Consider the following 17,347-nt stretch of genomic DNA (forward strand, 5'->3'; position numbering starts at 1 on the left):
TGCACATCATAGATTCTGACTGAATGCCATATTAAAAAAAGATAAGATTATAGTGAACACAATCAGCAAAAGTGTTTATTCAAATACAAAATTCAGACATTTAAAAACTATACAGTACACTATATAAATCTTCAGCTGCAGTCCAGAGTCAAGCATGGCCATGAAATATACCTCTAAGATACATTTTAAACCCTGAGAAAAACCAAGACATATGAGCAACGTCTGGTTTCACATTGAATGGAATGGACTGTATAGATGTTTGGATCGTCCCTAAACATACAAATCAAGGTGTCAGGCAGTAATAAAACACCAATGACGCATGACAAAACATCATATAACCTGGTTTCCAGTATTCAAAGTGGTTCAGTTGTGAATCTGCAGCAGCTACTGGACATTTTGACACATGGCATAGTGTAAGTGGGTGCTAAAACATACAGACTACATTAAGTAAAACATGTACATTACCTCTCTAAAACAACAGAGATGTAAACGTACAACTCCTTGGGTGAAATGTCCTGATATGTAAGACAATGTCCTATGATTTTATCCACTGTTTTAGTGAGGAAGTGGTCAGGACCAGTTCACAGTGATTTCCTCCGACTTGCTATTCATCATCTTTTTCCATTTCTTCCAGTGACTTCAGATAGTCTCTGGCCAAGATTTTCTTAGGAAGGATATCTAAAAATAGAAGAGACAAAACAGTTTACACACCAGCTGATTTAGTTTGACTCACAAATGGCCAGGACTCACCGGTTAAAAACTGAAATGTTTCCGTCTCCTCTGCTGTACTGGCCAGATCACTGTATGACAGTGTTTGTGTCTCTTTACCAGAACCATTTTTAAATGAGGACAGAGCCAAGTGTTGGACAAAAAGCTCCTATGACGAAATTATGAAAATGTCATGCATTAATAAAAACATAAGTCAGTGGTCAAGAAATACACTTTCCTTTGTACTCATACCTGTGTGAGTATATTTTTAAAAAAATAAAAAGAGTTATTAGAACTATGCACATTCATTTTGTTATTTTTGGGAATGTGTATTTAAACTAAAAGCTAACGGATATCACAGTTGTATCTAGTGACTAACACCAAAACAGTTTTCAATTAAAGCAAGTTAACTAAAGGCAGATAACCTGGCAACTGACCATTGATTAATAACACATCAAATTACCGTTGCTTTTGTTGTCAAGAAAAGAGCGTCCTGGTTAATTGCGGACACATCGGGAGAACTTTTCATGATTAATCGCACCCTCGACATAGGTAGAGATATATTTTTACTGTTTGTAGCTTGCTCAACTTTCTCCATGTTTTTTTGCAGACACGTTCTGTTCTGTTCTGTTAGCAGCCGCGTAACGGAAGTAAATCAAATAGACGTCACTGGACGACGGTCACATGGGAATTGTAGGTTTATGACGAATGGTTTGTAGTCCTTCGAAAATGTATTATTTTTCGTCAGTATTTCATAAAGCAGTTTGAAATCGTGAATAAATAATCTGAGAAAATTATATATGATTTAATATGAAAAATTTTCATTTTATATTTCGTTAGTGAACCGCAGATTTATACCAAAAAAAAAGAGATAAAATGTAGTCAAATGATCAAAAACAGTGGCTTTCAACCTTTTTGACTCCATGGCTCCCAGTGTCTAAAACAATATTTGAACATGTTTGCTGTATTACAGAGAGCATCAATTCAAATAACTGAATATTAAATTATTTAATTAAATGTTACAATTATATATACATACACACACACACACACACATATATATATATATATATATATGTATATGTATATATATATATATATATATTAGTTCAGTAAAAACGTGTTTTGAGGGGGGAATTATAAAATTAAAATAAATATAATTTATACTGTTCATGTTTTATCATTTTAATGTAAAATAACTTAATAAAAAGTTTGATTTATCCTTTCATTCATAAACTTGTTAAAATTGTTGCAACTGTATGACAGTATTTCAAAACTAGTGTTTTAAAGTTTATCTATTTATTTTCAATGCGAAAAAGTCAAGCGACAAAAATGCAAACTGTCCGCATTGTAGTTGTTAAATTGGCATAAACTACGTTTCCCAAAATACCAGAGTTGTTTTTTTCCTTCTCGACAGTAGTTGGGCGTGTGCACTTCACAGATAACGAATGAGCTTGGCAACGATGTTTACTACAGCCTTCAGGACTGCATTACCCACAATGCACTGCTCACCGTTGACAAAAGTCTTGCTTTCTTGGGTCACTTATTGAACTCTGGCCGTGTCAGCCCGCTTACTTTCTCTTATTTGACGGAATAATGCATTTGTCAGGCGCGGGCCTTGGGGAAATAGGGCACGGACAGGGGCCCGGGGCAGGACCGACGCCTGGAAACTGCAATCCGCGTAAATTCAGCGAGAAAATCGCCCTGCACAATCTGCGACAGGCTGAAGACACAGCCGCTTTCCGAGAGGTTATGATGGACATGACTTCCATCAGGGTGAGTCTAACTCTATTCAAGACACGTCGGGCTCATTTACGAAAGTTGTCATTTGGCCTGGATAATTCCGTTATAATGTTTGCAGCGGAAGGAAGTGCTTAAACTTACAAATGTTATTTGCCTTAGTGTCTGTTTTATTGATTCCTGATAACTGGACAACTTTAGGTAAAGGGAAGTTCGATTTCATAAGCAAAAAACCAATAAGAAAGTAAAAAAAACTATTATAAACACTTAAACAGTTATGTTTGGGAACGGCTCTCTTCGTACATATTAACCCCGTTTTTCCCTGGCTAAATGAGAATAGGTAGTCACACGTGCATGCCTTTATTATTATTATTATTATTATTATTATAAATATTAATCATAATAAAATAAATGTATTTTAATCCTGGACAGAATTTTAACTGGATGACCAACTTGGTCCATAAGATCCAACAGAAAGTTGCAAACAATAAAGTAACAATTACATCAGGCAATTGTGGAGAAGAAGAAATAATAATCCTTAAATAAATGCATATTTCTTTGTTCTTTTTCTTGGTTTTATCTAATGTTACTTCAGTCTCTGCAATTGCATAATGTATATCAATCAGTTACTTATTAAAAACAGGGCTGTTTACACATGATCATGATTTTATGAGACCGCAATCTTAATGCATAACAATAGACCCTTGAAATATTATATGTACTAAATGTGGTAGTTGTAACTGAATTATGATGTTTTATGGAGCATGGACACAGACATCTGAATTGGCCATTTAACTCAATCAACAGCTGTTTAAAAAGATGTTTACATGAAAATAAGAAAGATGAACTTTCATATACATTTTTAGACCCTTTCAAAATCAGAAGGTCATGATAAATGAGTTGGGACTAAATTGGACTTGGGAAGTATTTTACCATCTGTTTATGGACTTGTGATTCAGCAGGTCCACGTGGATTATGTCAATGCACATAAATAGCTTTGCCAGTCACTCATCTAGGGTCTGTTTGACATTAGTGTTGCAGACTGAGGGATCTGTAAATCCCAGGTACAATGTCTGTTTTAAATTATGATGCAACAGGCATGTGTTCCCCTGAGGGTTAAGCAGTCTGGGAGAGAGTGAGATGAGATTTGTGTTTAACTCCGTGTTAGATGGCTATTATTGTTGCTATTATTGGGCTTCCATTCCCTCCTCAGGTTCAGGCTGAGAGAATTCGGCAAACCAGAGACTTGGTCCCGTACTATGGAGGATCGCTGCCAAATGTCAATCAGATTTCAAGATGCTCCACAGAGACCCAGGTGTGCAATTTTGATTGTTTTTCAGTATTATTATCCTATCATTTTAAATAAAGAAGAAATGAGCAGAAGAAAAATTCAAGATTTTTGTTTGAATGAATTTCATTTGATTTGCTTTTCTTCTATTTACAGTACCCAAATTATCTCACCCAGCAGCTCCTAGAGGCAGATGAAGAGTACAGAGACGTCCAGCCCAGTCCTCTTGGCAGGCTGCACAGAAGACATGTATCCCCACTTTAAAAATGGCTGATAGTCGTACAGATTCATGTTTGTAGTTGTATCAAAGGAATATTGAAATTCTACAACTCTAGTCTTTGTAATTGTGTTGCTTTAGTCTTGTATTGTACTGATAACAGACACAACAGTAGTTGTATACAAAGAACAGTTATGTTTAATAATGATACATTCTACCATAATCAAAAAATGTACGATTTGCAGGGCAGGAAAAGCCATGCAAATTTCTGTAGTGAATTTTTTTGTTTTTCTTATGTTTTTTCATTTAATGACATTTTTTGGAAATATTTGTTCAGTAGTAAGTATGCTATTGGTCAAGCATTTGGCGTTAGTATGATTTTTTTTATAAAGAAATTAATACTTTTATTCAGCAAGGACACATTAAATTGATCTGTAAAGACATTTGGAATATTACAAAAGATTTATATTTCGAATAAATCCTGTTCTTTTTAACTTCCTATTCATCAAAGAATCCTAAAACAAATCTCACAGTAATAATGAGACATTTTCTTGAACACCAAATCAACATATCAGAATAATTTCTGAAGGATCATGTGACACATAAGACTAAAGTAATGACTGCTGAAAATTCGGCTTTCCATAAGAGGAATAAAGTACATTTTAAATGATATTAAAATAGAAAACACTTATTATTGTAACAATTGCAGTAATATTTCACAATATTACTGTTCTATGTTTAAAAAAGTAAATGCAGCCTTTTTGAACATTAGAGAAATCTTTCCAAAAAACAATCATGAACCAAAAAACTTTTGAACCGTAATAATCTAAAAAAAAAAACTTTTAAAATGCTTACACAGTAATCATGAAATTTGTAGGTTGAAACCAAAATAAGCCTTAACTTCATTTTACAGTTTAATAGTGCCCCCTATCTTTCTACCCACCTCTCTCCTCCTCGAGGCCCTACCTGGAGAAGGTAAGATTGTAAATAAAGTGTTCTCAAATCTATCAGGATCACCCCATTACATTTAGGTGCTAAACAATCGTGTGATTTTCACAATGAAGTCACCATCAGATGTAACTCCCTGAGCTTTTGTTTGTGCCAGTACTTTAATGAAGTGTTGCTTGTGTCCAAGCAGAAACTGGTCTAGTTGTTCTGCCACTGAGAAGAGCCAGATGGTCCGTCTTCCTCTGACAGCTCTTAATAGGTAAACAGAACTCATGAATGTTCAGACTGCTGATTCCAGATCAGCTCGTGTGCATGTACAATAATTGTATTTGTTGAACCCATTGATCTCCCTAATTGGGGATGAACATTTTTGTGGAAGATTTAGATTCCCACATCACCCTGTTTTTGCACACTTTCTTATTCTGTTCATCCTCACAGAACCAACTCTGACTCAGCCCTCCACACCAGTGTGCGAAACACCCAGCTGCATGGCCACCCGAAATCTGTCCAAACCCTGAACCCTCAATCCAGACACCATGGTGAGTTTAACTGTTGCAGTGTTGCTTTTAATTAAATAGGAGTAAATTACATATTGAAAATGTATCATAATAAAATTACATATCATATATAATTACATATTCATGCATGCATACATATATATCAAACAGTTTATGCACTGCAAATCAGTCGGTAAACTTGACATTAAGATAAGATTGTTTCAGATATTAATATAACGTGAAAATGTTGGTGTTTTGTTTTAAAGTACATGCTTATTTTATATTAAACTGATTCTTTAAGGGTTTGCACATCCTGCACCACTGATTGAAGAAAATATTCAAGAGGAGACGCAATCTCCCAAACTGAAGAAGGTATTTATTCTGCCTCAATCATATCACACTGATGAATTGTTTTTAAACACTTTGATAACGCAAGCCTCATCTTCTTTCGTAGTTATCCTCAATGGGATCATCAGGATGTGAAACACCTGTGGTTCAGTAAGTTTCTTTTTAGTCCTAGTCATTAAGCTATTTAAGTTTTTCTTTTTTAAACAATGTTTGTTTGCTGTCTCTCCAGCAACTTCCCATTGCCCGATCAGCAGGTATCGTCCCTCCCTGTCCCGTCGGCCCTCAGTACGAGTGGCTCACTTCCAGACCTCTCCAGCCTCCACCTGCCACCTTCTCTTCCTGTAGGCCAGGATTCTGATTCCCACAGCGGTGTGGAGCAATTGAGCCACACTCACCCTGACATTATGGCTGACTTTAACTTACAAGGTATGTTTTAGGATCTGGCAATGTTTGAATTAAGATCAAAGCAGTGGTTTTTTACTTTTTGATGCCTAGGACCCCAAAATATGATAATCACTTTCCATCCTAAAATATAAAGGCAGCTGTGTATTTTTGTGTGTAAAGTTTTATTTGTACTGTTGAAAAAATAAGCTTCTTTGTACTATAGCCAAACAAATGTAAATATGAATTGAAAAATATTACTTTATTAATAAGCGTATTGTATAGAAACATTTTTAATTTACAAATAATAAAATAATATTTTAGTTTAAAATGTTTTTTAAGTTTTAAAATAATATAACCATGATACATGTAATATTTTTTAAACAATTTGGAAGAAAATTTTAATGTTAATATTGACAGTCATTAAAAAATAATTGTAAAATCTTTTTTTTTTTTTTTTTTTTACTGTCGTCCATCTTGCATTCCCCAGATCAGTGTTGTTATTGTTAACCAAAACATTTTTGAAAATTGAAATTAACTTGAAACAAAATATATTAAAATATAATTATTACATGAAAACCGTAAGCTTAAAAACTGAAATGAAAATGTTGCCTTGTCAACTGACTGAAACAAATGTATTAGTACTAAAATCACTAAAACAGAAAAGAAATCTAAATTGAAATGTTGACAAAAAAAAGACAAATGCACACAAAAAAATGACTAAAATAAATTAAAAATAAAAACTGAGAATATAAAGGTTAAATTTGATTTCAAATATTAGTAAGTAACATCCAATAGTTCAATTTGTTTTTATTTCTATTAAAGTCACTGGACTATAAATGTTAGGAATCTACACAGACAGACTACGTCTAATAGTATATTAATATTAATAATAAAATAACTGGACCCCAGGTTGAAAACCCTTGCATTAATGCAAAGTGCTTACAGATCGGTAAATGACCGATATATGAACCGATAAATCAGCCAATATTTGTGATTTGGAGTAAATATCGTGTAAAACTAGTGTTTAATTTAAATTCACCAATTTTGTATTATACAGTGTAGTCTAAATGTCTGAGACCACATTAAAAATCTGGAATTCAAAATCTAATTGAAACTTGGAAATAAACTTGGTTTTAGCATTCTGAAAGAAAAAAAAACATTATAATGCAAATAAATAAAAAATACTAAAGTTTCCACTCAATTTTGACTTGTAGGTCTGTCCTCATCTCTTCAGGCATCTTTAAGTAATCCTTTGCTCCAGTCTTCACTCAGCAATCCCAACATCCAGACCTGTCTGAGCAGCCACTCCCTGCCCAGCTCTCTCAGCTCCACTTCTTTGCGTCTGTCACTTAGCAACTCTTCCCTGCAGTCATCGCTGAGCAACCAGTCCCTGCAGTCCTCCCTCAGTAGCTCTTCACTGAGTAACCAGTCCGTTAAATCATCGGCCAGCCGCTGCAGCCACAGCAGCGGAATCGGCGGCTCTCGCTCCTGCTCCTCTTCTTCTCTCTCTGGTTCTCCCCGTGTAACAGGCCACACTCATGCCCCCACATCACGCAAGAGAGCCCAGCTCAGCCCACTCATTGTGCCCAGTGGCGGAGAGTCCCGCTGGCAGCATCCAAAGCAGTTCTCACCCACACTGTCTCCAACCATGTCTTCTCTATCCCAGGCAAGATATGAGCATTGTTGATGATCATGTTTGCTCACAGGGTTTCTGTAGGTTTCTTAAAAAATCTTACATTTTTAAGTTTTAATTTCTTAAATTCACTTATTAATTTAAGGCCATAAAAAGTTTTAGTACAAAGTAATTTACTATATATAATGAGTCATGAGTAATGATGACAAAACAAGGCATTAAAAATATAAAATATGTAAATAATTATTATATATAAATGAATTGGCTTTTTTATTTTCAGTATTTTTTTTTTTGCTTGTTTTTTATTTTATATTTAGTTTTTTTATATATATAATATATTTTCATTTATCATTAATTTATTTTTATTTACATTAAGTTTTAATTTCTTAAATTCACTTATTAATTTAGTTTTAGTACAAAGTAATTTACTATATATAATGAGTCATGACAACAAAACAAGGCAGAAAGAAACATTAAATATGTAAATAATTATTTATATATACTTGAAGTAGCTTTTTTTATTTTCAGTTATTTATTTTAGATTTAGTTGTTTTTTTTTATTATTTCTATTTATCATTAATTAATTTTTTTATTTCAGTTTTAGTTGCTTAGTACTCATTTCAGTTATTTACCAAGGCAACGTTTATCTAATATTTATTTTATTGTTCATCTTTTTTTTCTATTAGATTTTATTTTAGCTTTATTTAAATGACTAAATGTGATTTAATGTTTTAGTTAATAACTGCCTGCGGTTCGGATTTTTAAAATTGACACTAAAAGAGGCATTTCATTCCATCAAACATTCAGATACCCTGAATCAACTTTCAAGAAACTTTCATCTCCCTGGTCCTAATTTTTGATTTTATTACTTGTTTAGTATTGTTCAGTTTCTAATGTGCACTGAATATTTCACACAGGGTGCTCTCCTCAACCCCAACAAAGTTCTGAAGGAGACAAAGCCACCAGCGTATCCCTGTACTCAGCACCTCAGATCCGCTCCTCCACTATCCCATCAGCCAATGCGGCAGTATTTCCAGCCAGAGGCACAGCATCAATCAATCCCAGAGATTGAACAATGGAGTCTAGATGAACCCCAATCCCAACATCAACAAACACACAGTCAGACACAACACCACTACACTCACAAACACAGTCGGCCCCTGCAGCATCATTCACAACCACACGCTAAATATCATCAACCGTTACTGTATCATTCCCAGACTCCCCAACCACACATCTCACTGCAAGCGCTTTCCCAGCAGCAACAACAACATCAACTGTACACACAGTTCCAGCCTCATCAGATACCTGAGGAGCAGTACCAGTGTCCAGGCCAGTGGCAGATGCCATACCAAGAAGGCCAGTACCAGAATCAACCTGTAACTTTCTCTTCTCCAGATCAGGAGAAAAACTGGAATCATGTAACAGGCCCACATGGCTTGCAACATGCACAAATGAAACGTAGACACTGTATGCAGATGGCAGAAGAACCAAAACTACTATCTAAGGTCGCTGTCCAGGAGACTCAAGGAAAGGGATCAAAGGTCCCTCATTATAACGAAAGTGAAGTAGCTGAAGCAAATCCAGGTTTACAGGATAAAGGTTTTGAACTGAACAAGGTGAGCCCTGTTTGCATTAGAGTATGTAAGCTAGACGTAATGATTATAATTATTATAATAAACACCTTTTTTGTTACAGGAATCGTATGTTGGCTTACATCTTACCCCTAGTCAGACAAAGGCCCTTTCCCAGCAGGTACATTGTTTGTTTAATGAATCATCAATTTAGATTGCACATGTCTTGGCCATATGGTCTGATGCTGTGCAGAGACTTTGCATTTATGACTGACTTCAAAGATGTTTATCCTCTGTGCAGCTTGGAGTGCTTCAAAAGGAGCCTCTAGGTGGCCGTAGAATGTCAGCTCTTAACTCTGAAGCTGCAGAAAGCAAGGAACTGCTAGCACAGAATCAAAGCTGCAGTGCTGGAGAGACACAAAATATGTTCAACATCAACTTATCTGGTAAGATGTGTAAGAGTAGCCAGTTTAAATCAACGAATAGAGAAGGTCGTAACACCAAACACTTGTCCGAAAGTCCAGTAAACCAATAATATACTGTGCGTAGATCCAAAAAATGTAAAGGTTTATAGTCCAAGAAGATCCGCGTTCATCCAAATAGTCCAAAAAGGCTTATCATTTATTACTCCGAGGTAATGAGCAAAACCAATTTGGTGCAGTTGCTGACGTTTATATGGCCGAAAAGTGACATTCTAATAGTTTGCAATGTAAATCAATTAGATTTTTATAAAAGTATAGCAGACTAGAATGAAATGCATATAAATATCTTTTGCCACTCAATATATCCAATTAATATCTTAGTAAGATGATGTTTAAGGCTTAGTTTTATGATCTAAGCTTTGTACTTTTTACTGTGGGGGGGGGGAACATAATGTAATGCATTACAATGATAATTTAGAAATAAATAAAACAAACATTTCTCACATGAATCATTTGATACTCCGATTTGAATATGAATTTTGATGTGTGGATAATCAAATAAAGCTAGGTTGCCTCTTACTATTACTGACAATAACATAATTATAACTCAATAACAGTTATTCTTATGTTTACTTTATAAAAATCAGTAAAGATTTCACGTACTATGACCTGTTTTCAGGACTTTTACTTGCTAAAAAAGTATAAACTATCAGTCAGCTGACAAGAAGGCATGTAGTAGATTGTGTAAAACAGGTTTGCGTATTAAATATGATACAGTAGGCTTTATATTGTTGTAGAGTGTATAGCCTGTATGTCTTATCATATTTCTTTTTAGATTCTCCTGTCATTCCCTTAAATCTCTCACCATGTTTTTCCACCTTTTCAGACACGTCATCCTGGCTGGACCAGGACATATCAAGTCTGCCGGACTCTGTTTTGGAGTTTGATCTAGAAACGTTCGGTCTAGACAGTAACTTAGGTTGGCCATGAATGTATCATAAAAGTGAATCAAAATGTACATGTGTGTTATGACACATTCATTTGGACAAGTACACTTTTAAGAGAATATATTTTGTCAGTGGAATTGAAATATAGTCTTAGAATCAAATAAAAGGCAAACTATTAATTGGCTAAAAGGTTCTTTAAGGGAACAAACAGGAAATGTATGTTTTAATAAATAGTTTTGCACACAGAGGTCCTAAATAGCAGGTGCCTTAATATGCATTTTTTGGTTATATTTTATTATAAATAGTATAAATAGATTATGTACAGATACATGAGCTGAAGTCATGTATGAGTTGTTTAGGAAATGTATATTTTCACATTTCTTAGCATAGAATAACTGGTATAATATGGAAATGTAAGAAAAAATGGCTATTTTAGGGCATAAATTAACTTCATCAAAATGTTGTCTTGATGCCTTTTTAACATTTTACTCTTTAACATTTAGATCAAAACTATTATGTATAGACTTATAGATTTCATATCCATTTGTTTGCATGTTATAGTGTGACTGGGGTCATTTTTGTGACTTCTTGTAACTGACCGTTGACAGACACCTGCCTTTGAATTTTTGTATCATCATTTTGTTGCAGTTTCATCTTTCATAGACATTCAAAATGCAGTTTAATTATATTTTCATATTAATTTTGCTTTATCACTCTCTGGTAGAGGTCATGTTGTGTTTCAGTATTTGTCTTTCAATGTGAAATCAAAGATATTTTCACAGTATGCATATTGGAATACATTTTACATTTCTGACAGAATTAATGACATATTATGAACGGAAACACCATCTGTTAATTCCAGAAGTATTGCAATTAAAAAGTGGACTAATACCTCTAAGCCTACTTTTTCAGATATTGTTACTATAAAGTTTAGGACTGATTTACAGACTCACAGAAAAGCCATATTGGTTACACTTTATTTTACAGTATGTAAACTTACATGTACTTACAGTGTGCTTAAAGTGTACTTACCTAAGAAACCGGTAATATAAGGTTAACTACATATTCAGAGTTAGAACCTTGTTTTTATTTAGTTATTGTAATTATTATAATAAGTACATAGTATGTACATAAGTAACAGGACTGAAAAATAAAGTGCTACAGCCATATTTATTATGTCTTTGTGTGTAATTGTGCCTATTTTATAATTAGTAAGAAAGTAATAATTTAGAAGATTCACAATCTCCCTGGAACAAACTGAGGTAATGTGCTTTCATACGGAGTCCTTGGAACATCCACACCAGCTCTAATTAAAGCCCAGTTTGTTTGTAGATTTTCAGATCTAATGTAGACCTACATATTCCAGAATTCATAATTCTTAAAGCCTATATTAATTTTAATGACAGTTTAAAAGAATACAAACTATATCCAATGGACATAAGGATGAGAATTTGGTATGAGAATGAAATGCAGATGTTTCATATTTTCCCAAATACTGTTGTGTTTTTGGTATTGGTTTATTAGCGCACATTTTTTTTACCTCTGGATTTTATATGTGTAGAATAATACTCAAGTTTTTGTGATTGTGCTGTGTGAGTGCCTGTTCTTGCAGTCTTTCAAAACATCCCAACAAATAGTAACAACTAAGACGAATGTAAGATTTGCCATTTTACTTTACTCATAAGTTTTGTCTATATATAGTATTAAGTTATATTATATTTGAATTATTTAGTTACATTTTAATATATAAATAATGCAAGATGTGGCACTCAGCACGGTAATAGGCCTTCAAATCTAGCTAACCTCATTTCTAGATTCAACACCCTTCTCATTTCCCCACTATTTCCTGTCATCCCTATACTTTCCTATAAAATTATTGTTTGAAAAAGTGCTCAAATGCATAATTCTAGCAACAACCAAAGAATTATTGCCTCATCTTTCTCTAGCTGATTAAAACTCCTGGTGTCTCGTTCCTTCTCTTTTCTTTACCTTCATGCCATTTACAACTCAAACCTCTTACAATTAGCACACACCTGTCTTTCACCATCTTTCTATTATCCCATGATGTAGTTGTTGATCCTTCCCAAAGTCCTCAGATTTCCCAGTGAATTAAAGGGATAGTTCACCCAAAAATTAAAATTCTGTCATTAATCAACCTCGTGTCTTCTAAACCTGTAAGACCTTTGTTCATCTTTGACAAATTAAGGTAATTTTGATGAAATCCGAGATCTTTCCAACCCTCCATAGAGAGCTATGGAACTGAATTGTTCCTAGACCTAGAAAAGTAGTAAGGACATTGTCAAAATAGTATATGTGACATCATTGGTTCAAACGTAATTTTACAAAGCTTTTTGTGAAAGAAAACAAAAATAACGACTTTATTCAACACAATACACAATTTTTCTCTTCAGCTTCACCCTCCTCCACCTATATATATATATATAGAATATATATATATATATATATATTAGAGAAAAACCTATAAATTTCAACATGGCTGGGCCACTCAAGGACATTCACAGCGTTGTGTATAAGCCACTCTTGCTGTGTGCTTAGGGTCACTGTCCTGTTGGAAGGTAAACCTTCTGCCCAGTCTGAGGTTCTGAATGCTCTGGACTGGGTTTTCATTAAGGCTATCTCAATGTTTTGGTGCATTGAGCTTTTGACGAGTCCCTCAGTCCCTGCCGCTGAAAAACAGCCCCATAGCAGGAAGCTGCTACCAGCACACTTTACTTTTGGGATGGTACTCTTCGTGTGATGAGTAGGGTTCCCTTCAAACATGAATTGAGGTTCATCAGACCAGAGAATATTATTTCTCACAGTCTGAGGGTCCTTTAGGTGCTTTTTGTAAATTCCAAGTGTGTTTTCTTTTGTCTTCACTGAGGAGAGGATTGAGTCTTGCCACACCGCCATAAAGCCCAGATCGGTGGAGTGTTGCAGTGATGTTTGGATCGGTGGAGTGTTGCAGTGATGTTTATTTATATAGTCATGGCCAAAAATATCGGCACCCTTGCTAAATATGATCAAAGAAGACTGTGAAAATTAATCTGCATTGTTAATCCTTTTGATCTTTTGTTTAAAAAATTCTGAAAAATCTAACCTTTCATTGGATAATAAGAATTTAAAATGGGGGGAAATATCATTATGAAATGTTTTTCTCAAATACATGCTAGACACAATTATTGGCACCCCTAGAAAGTCTATTCTAAAATATCTCTGAAGTATATTCCCATTCATATTCACAATTTTGAGCACTCCAGGGTGATTATGAACATGAAATTATCCAGCCATGGCTTCCTGTTTCACAGAAACATAAATAGGAGGGAAATCAAAGCCCAAATTCCCTTAATCATCCATCACAATGAGAAGAACCAAAGAATATATTTCTGACGTACAGCAAAAGATAACTGAGCTTCAAAATTAGTGAAGTGGCTTTAAGAAAAGAGCTAGAGCAGTGAAAATTCCCATTTCCACCATCAGGGCAATAATTAAGAATTTCCAATCAACAGAAAATGTTACGAAACTGCCTGAAAGAGGACGTGTGTCTATATCGTCCTAATGCATGGTGAGAAGGAGAGTTTGAGTGGCTAAAGATTCTCCAAGCACCACACCTGGAGAATTGCAGAAAATAGTTGAGTCTCGGGGTCATAAAAAATGGTCAAACAGCCCCTACATCACCACATGTTGTTTGGGAGGGTTTCAAGAAAAATTCTCCTAGCTCATCCAAAAACAAACTCCAGCATATTCAGTTATCAGACACAACTGGAACTTCAAATGGGACTGGCTTCTATGGTCAGATGAAACTAAAAAATGAGCTTTTTAGCAGCAAACACTCAAGATGGGTTTGGTGAACACAGGGATAAAAAGTACCCCATGTGTACAATTAAATATGCTGCTGTATTTTTGATTTTGTGGGTCTATATTTCTGCTGGAGGTCCTGGACATCTTGTTTAGACACATGGCATCATGGATTCTATCAAATACCAACAAATAAAAAATCAATAAGTGACTGACTCTGTTAGAAATCTTATAATGGGCCATGTTTGGATCTTCCAACCGTACAATAATCCAAACACAAACCTCTAAACAACACAAAAATGGGTCACTGAGCACAAAACCAAGCTTCTGCTATGGCCATTCCAGTCCTCTGACCTGAACCCTGTAGAAAATGAGTGAGGTGAACTGAAGAGAAGAAGCACCGTCATGGAGCTGTGAATCTGAAGGGTCTGGAGTGATTCTGGATGAAGGAATGGTCTCTGATCTCTTGTCAGGTGTTCTCTAACCTCATCAGGCATTATAGGAGAACATTTAGAGCTGTTAAACTGGCAAATGGAGGTTTCAAAAAATATTGAATAAAAGGGTGCCGTCAATTGTGGCCAATTTGTTTTAGAGAAAAACATTTCATAATGATATTTCCCCCCATTTTAAATTCGTATTATCCAATTAAAGCTTAGATTTTTGTGAATTTAAAAAAAAAAAAGATCAAAAGGATTAACAATGCAGATACATTTTCACAGCCTTCTTTGATCATATTTACCAAGGGTGCCGATATGTTTGGTTATTTATATATATATGTGTGTGTGTGTGTGTATATATTAATGTTTGCCTACAGAACCACCACTGGCTCTGCACCCCTTTACCTAAATTCATTAATTCATACTTATATGCCAGAAGCTTGCGTTCTTCAAGTGAACGACGCATTATTGTACCATCCCAAAGACACACAAAAACACTTTCACAGACTTTTTCATTAACTGTTCCCATCTGGTGGAATGACCTACCCAATTCAATCCGTGTAGCCGAATCCTTACCCATCTTCAAGAAGCGGCTAAACACTCATCTGTTCCATCTTTACTTGACCCTCTAACTCTAGCACTCTGTATTCTAATTTTATTTTATCTATGTCTTTTTATAAAAAAAAACAAAAACAAATAATAAATAAATAAAAATTAATAATAATAATATTTATCTGTACTGCGTTAGGCTAACTGAGACTTGTAATAGCACTTGCACGTTGTCGCTCTTTTGTTGGTTTTGATTGCTTCTTATGTCCTCATTTGTAAGTCGCTTTGGATAAAAGCGTCTGCTAAATGACTAAATAAATATGTGTATATGTATGTATATGCAGTGGTGCTAGAAAGTTTGTGAACCCTTTAGAATTTTCTATATTTCTGCATTTTTCTCAATAAATAAATGACAAAGAAAATATTTTTCTCTCACTTGTTTGATTTGGTTCTCTTTGTCCACTTTCAAGACTTCTATGGAAATCTGATGATATGCATCATATTTATTTCTGTAAATATGTATATATATATATATATATATATATATATATATGTGTGTGTGTGTGTGTGTCTGTGTATGTATACATATATATTATATACAGTGGTGTGAAAAAGTGTTGGCCCCATTCCTGATTTTTTTTTTTTTTTTGCATGTTTGTCACACTTTAATGTTTCCGATCATCAAACAAATTTAAATATTATGGTAGACAGCTGAATTCATGGTTCCATTTATCACAGCAAGTCTTCCAGGTCCTGAAGCAGCAAAACAGCCCCAGACCATCACACTACCACAACCATATTTTACTGCTGGTATGATAGTCTTTTTCTGAAATGCTGTGTTACTTTTACGCCAGATGTAATGGGACACACACCTTCCAAAAAGTTCAACCTTTGTCTTGTCAGTCCACAGAGTATTATCCCAAAAGTTTTGGGGATCATCAAGATGTTTTCTGGCAAAACTGAAACGAGCCTTTGTTCTTTTTGCTCAGCAGTGGTTTTCGTCTTGGAACTCTGCCATGCAGGCCATTTTTTCCCAGTCTCTTTCTTATGGTGGAGTCATGAACACTGACCTTAACTGAGGCAAGTGAGGCCTGCAGCTCTTTAGATGTTGTTGTGGGGTCTTTTGTGACCTCTTGGATGAGTCGTCACTGCACTCTTGGGGTAATTTTGGTCAGCCGGCCACTCCTTGGAAGGTTCACCACTGTTCCATGTTTTCTCCATTTGTGGATAATGGCTCTCACTGTGGTTCGCTGGAGTCCTAAAGCTTTAGAAATGGCTTTATAACCTTTTCCAGACTGATAGATCTCAATTACTTTCTTTCTCATTTGTTCCTGAATTTCTTTGGATCTCAACATGATGTGTAGCTTTTGAGGATCTTTTAGTCTACTTCACTTTGTCAGGCAGGGCCTATTTAAGTGATTTCTTGATTGCGAACAGGTGTGGCAGTACTCAGGCTGGGGTGTGGCTAGAGAAACTGAACTCAGGTGTGACAAACCAGTTATGTTTTAACGGGGGGGGGGGGGGGGGAATCTTTGATTAATATTAAAATTTGTTTGATGATCTGAAACATTAAAGTGTGACAAACATGCAAAAAAATAAAAAAATCAGGAAGGGGGCCAACACTTTTTCACACCACTGTATATATATATATATATATATATATATATATATATATATATGTATATTTATGTATGTATGTAATGTGTTTGTGTGTGTGTGTGTGTGTGTGTGTGTATATATATATATATATGTGTGTGTGTGTGTATGTATACGTTTATATACATATACATGTTCAGGACTGCACTGTTGATCAGTCAAAGAAAATCTGTATGATTCTTTCCCTCTCTGACTCTTTCT

General features: G+C 34.9%; 2 protein-coding genes across 3 annotated transcripts; one reads left to right on the forward strand and one right to left on the reverse strand.

Annotated features, from left to right (window-relative positions):
• Positions 1-50: 50 nt before the first annotated feature.
• Positions 51-1,331, reverse strand: LOC306885459 (chromatin accessibility complex protein 1-like). 2 transcript variants are annotated; one of them, XR_013785540.1, is made up of 4 exons: positions 1,172-1,331; positions 751-877; positions 466-678; positions 51-270 (listed from the first exon to the last, which is right to left on the reverse strand). XR_013785540.1 is itself a non-coding variant. In XM_079441983.1 (3 exons), exons 1-3 carry the CDS (start codon positions 1,304-1,306, stop codon positions 605-607), a joined length of 336 nt encoding a protein of 111 aa, XP_079298109.1. In that variant the 5' UTR covers positions 1,307-1,311; the 3' UTR covers positions 51-604. The 2 variants fall into 2 exon arrangements, 1 of the variants encoding a protein (XP_079298109.1); XM_079441983.1 differs by having other exon boundaries at positions 51-678; positions 1,172-1,311.
• A 789-nt stretch (positions 1,332-2,120) lies between these two features.
• Positions 2,121-11,878, forward strand: LOC306885852 (CREB-regulated transcription coactivator 2-like). Its single transcript, XM_079442638.1, has 14 exons — positions 2,121-2,484; positions 3,662-3,763; positions 3,893-3,985; positions 4,867-4,928; positions 5,092-5,160; positions 5,340-5,440; positions 5,700-5,770; positions 5,853-5,896; positions 5,976-6,172; positions 7,345-7,796; positions 8,681-9,382; positions 9,462-9,518; positions 9,639-9,783; positions 10,646-11,878. Exons 1-14 carry the CDS (start codon positions 2,305-2,307, stop codon positions 10,747-10,749), a joined length of 2,379 nt encoding a protein of 792 aa, XP_079298764.1. The 5' UTR covers positions 2,121-2,304; the 3' UTR covers positions 10,750-11,878.
• The last annotated feature ends 5,469 nt before the right edge of the window (positions 11,879-17,347 follow it).

The sequence above is a fragment of the Barbus barbus genome (assembly GCF_936440315.1).
Source record: "Barbus barbus genome assembly, chromosome: 19".
Classification (NCBI taxonomy): Eukaryota; Metazoa; Chordata; class Actinopteri; order Cypriniformes; family Cyprinidae; genus Barbus; species Barbus barbus.

What these genes read in the sequence shown, in the direction of transcription:
- LOC306885459 (XM_079441983.1), bottom strand. Translation starts at nt 1,306, where the DNA reads ATGGAGAAAGTTGAGCAAGCTACAAACAGTAAAAATATATCTCTACCT. An exon ending in TCTTGACAACAAAAGCAACG is followed by an intron (nt 878 to 1,171) that starts GTAATTTGATGT and finishes ATTTCGTCATAG; the next exon opens with GAGCTTTTTGTCCAACACTT. An exon ending in AACATTTCAGTTTTTAACCG is followed by an intron (nt 679 to 750) that starts GTGAGTCCTGGC and finishes TTCTATTTTTAG; the next exon opens with ATATCCTTCCTAAGAAAATC.
- LOC306885852 (XM_079442638.1), top strand. Translation starts at nt 2,305, where the DNA reads ATGCATTTGTCAGGCGCGGGCCTTGGGGAAATAGGGCACGGACAGGGG. An exon ending in TGTGAAACACCTGTGGTTCA is followed by an intron (nt 5,897 to 5,975) that starts GTAAGTTTCTTT and finishes CTGTCTCTCCAG; the next exon opens with CAACTTCCCATTGCCCGATC. An exon ending in CAAAGGCCCTTTCCCAGCAG is followed by an intron (nt 9,519 to 9,638) that starts GTACATTGTTTG and finishes TCCTCTGTGCAG; the next exon opens with CTTGGAGTGCTTCAAAAGGA.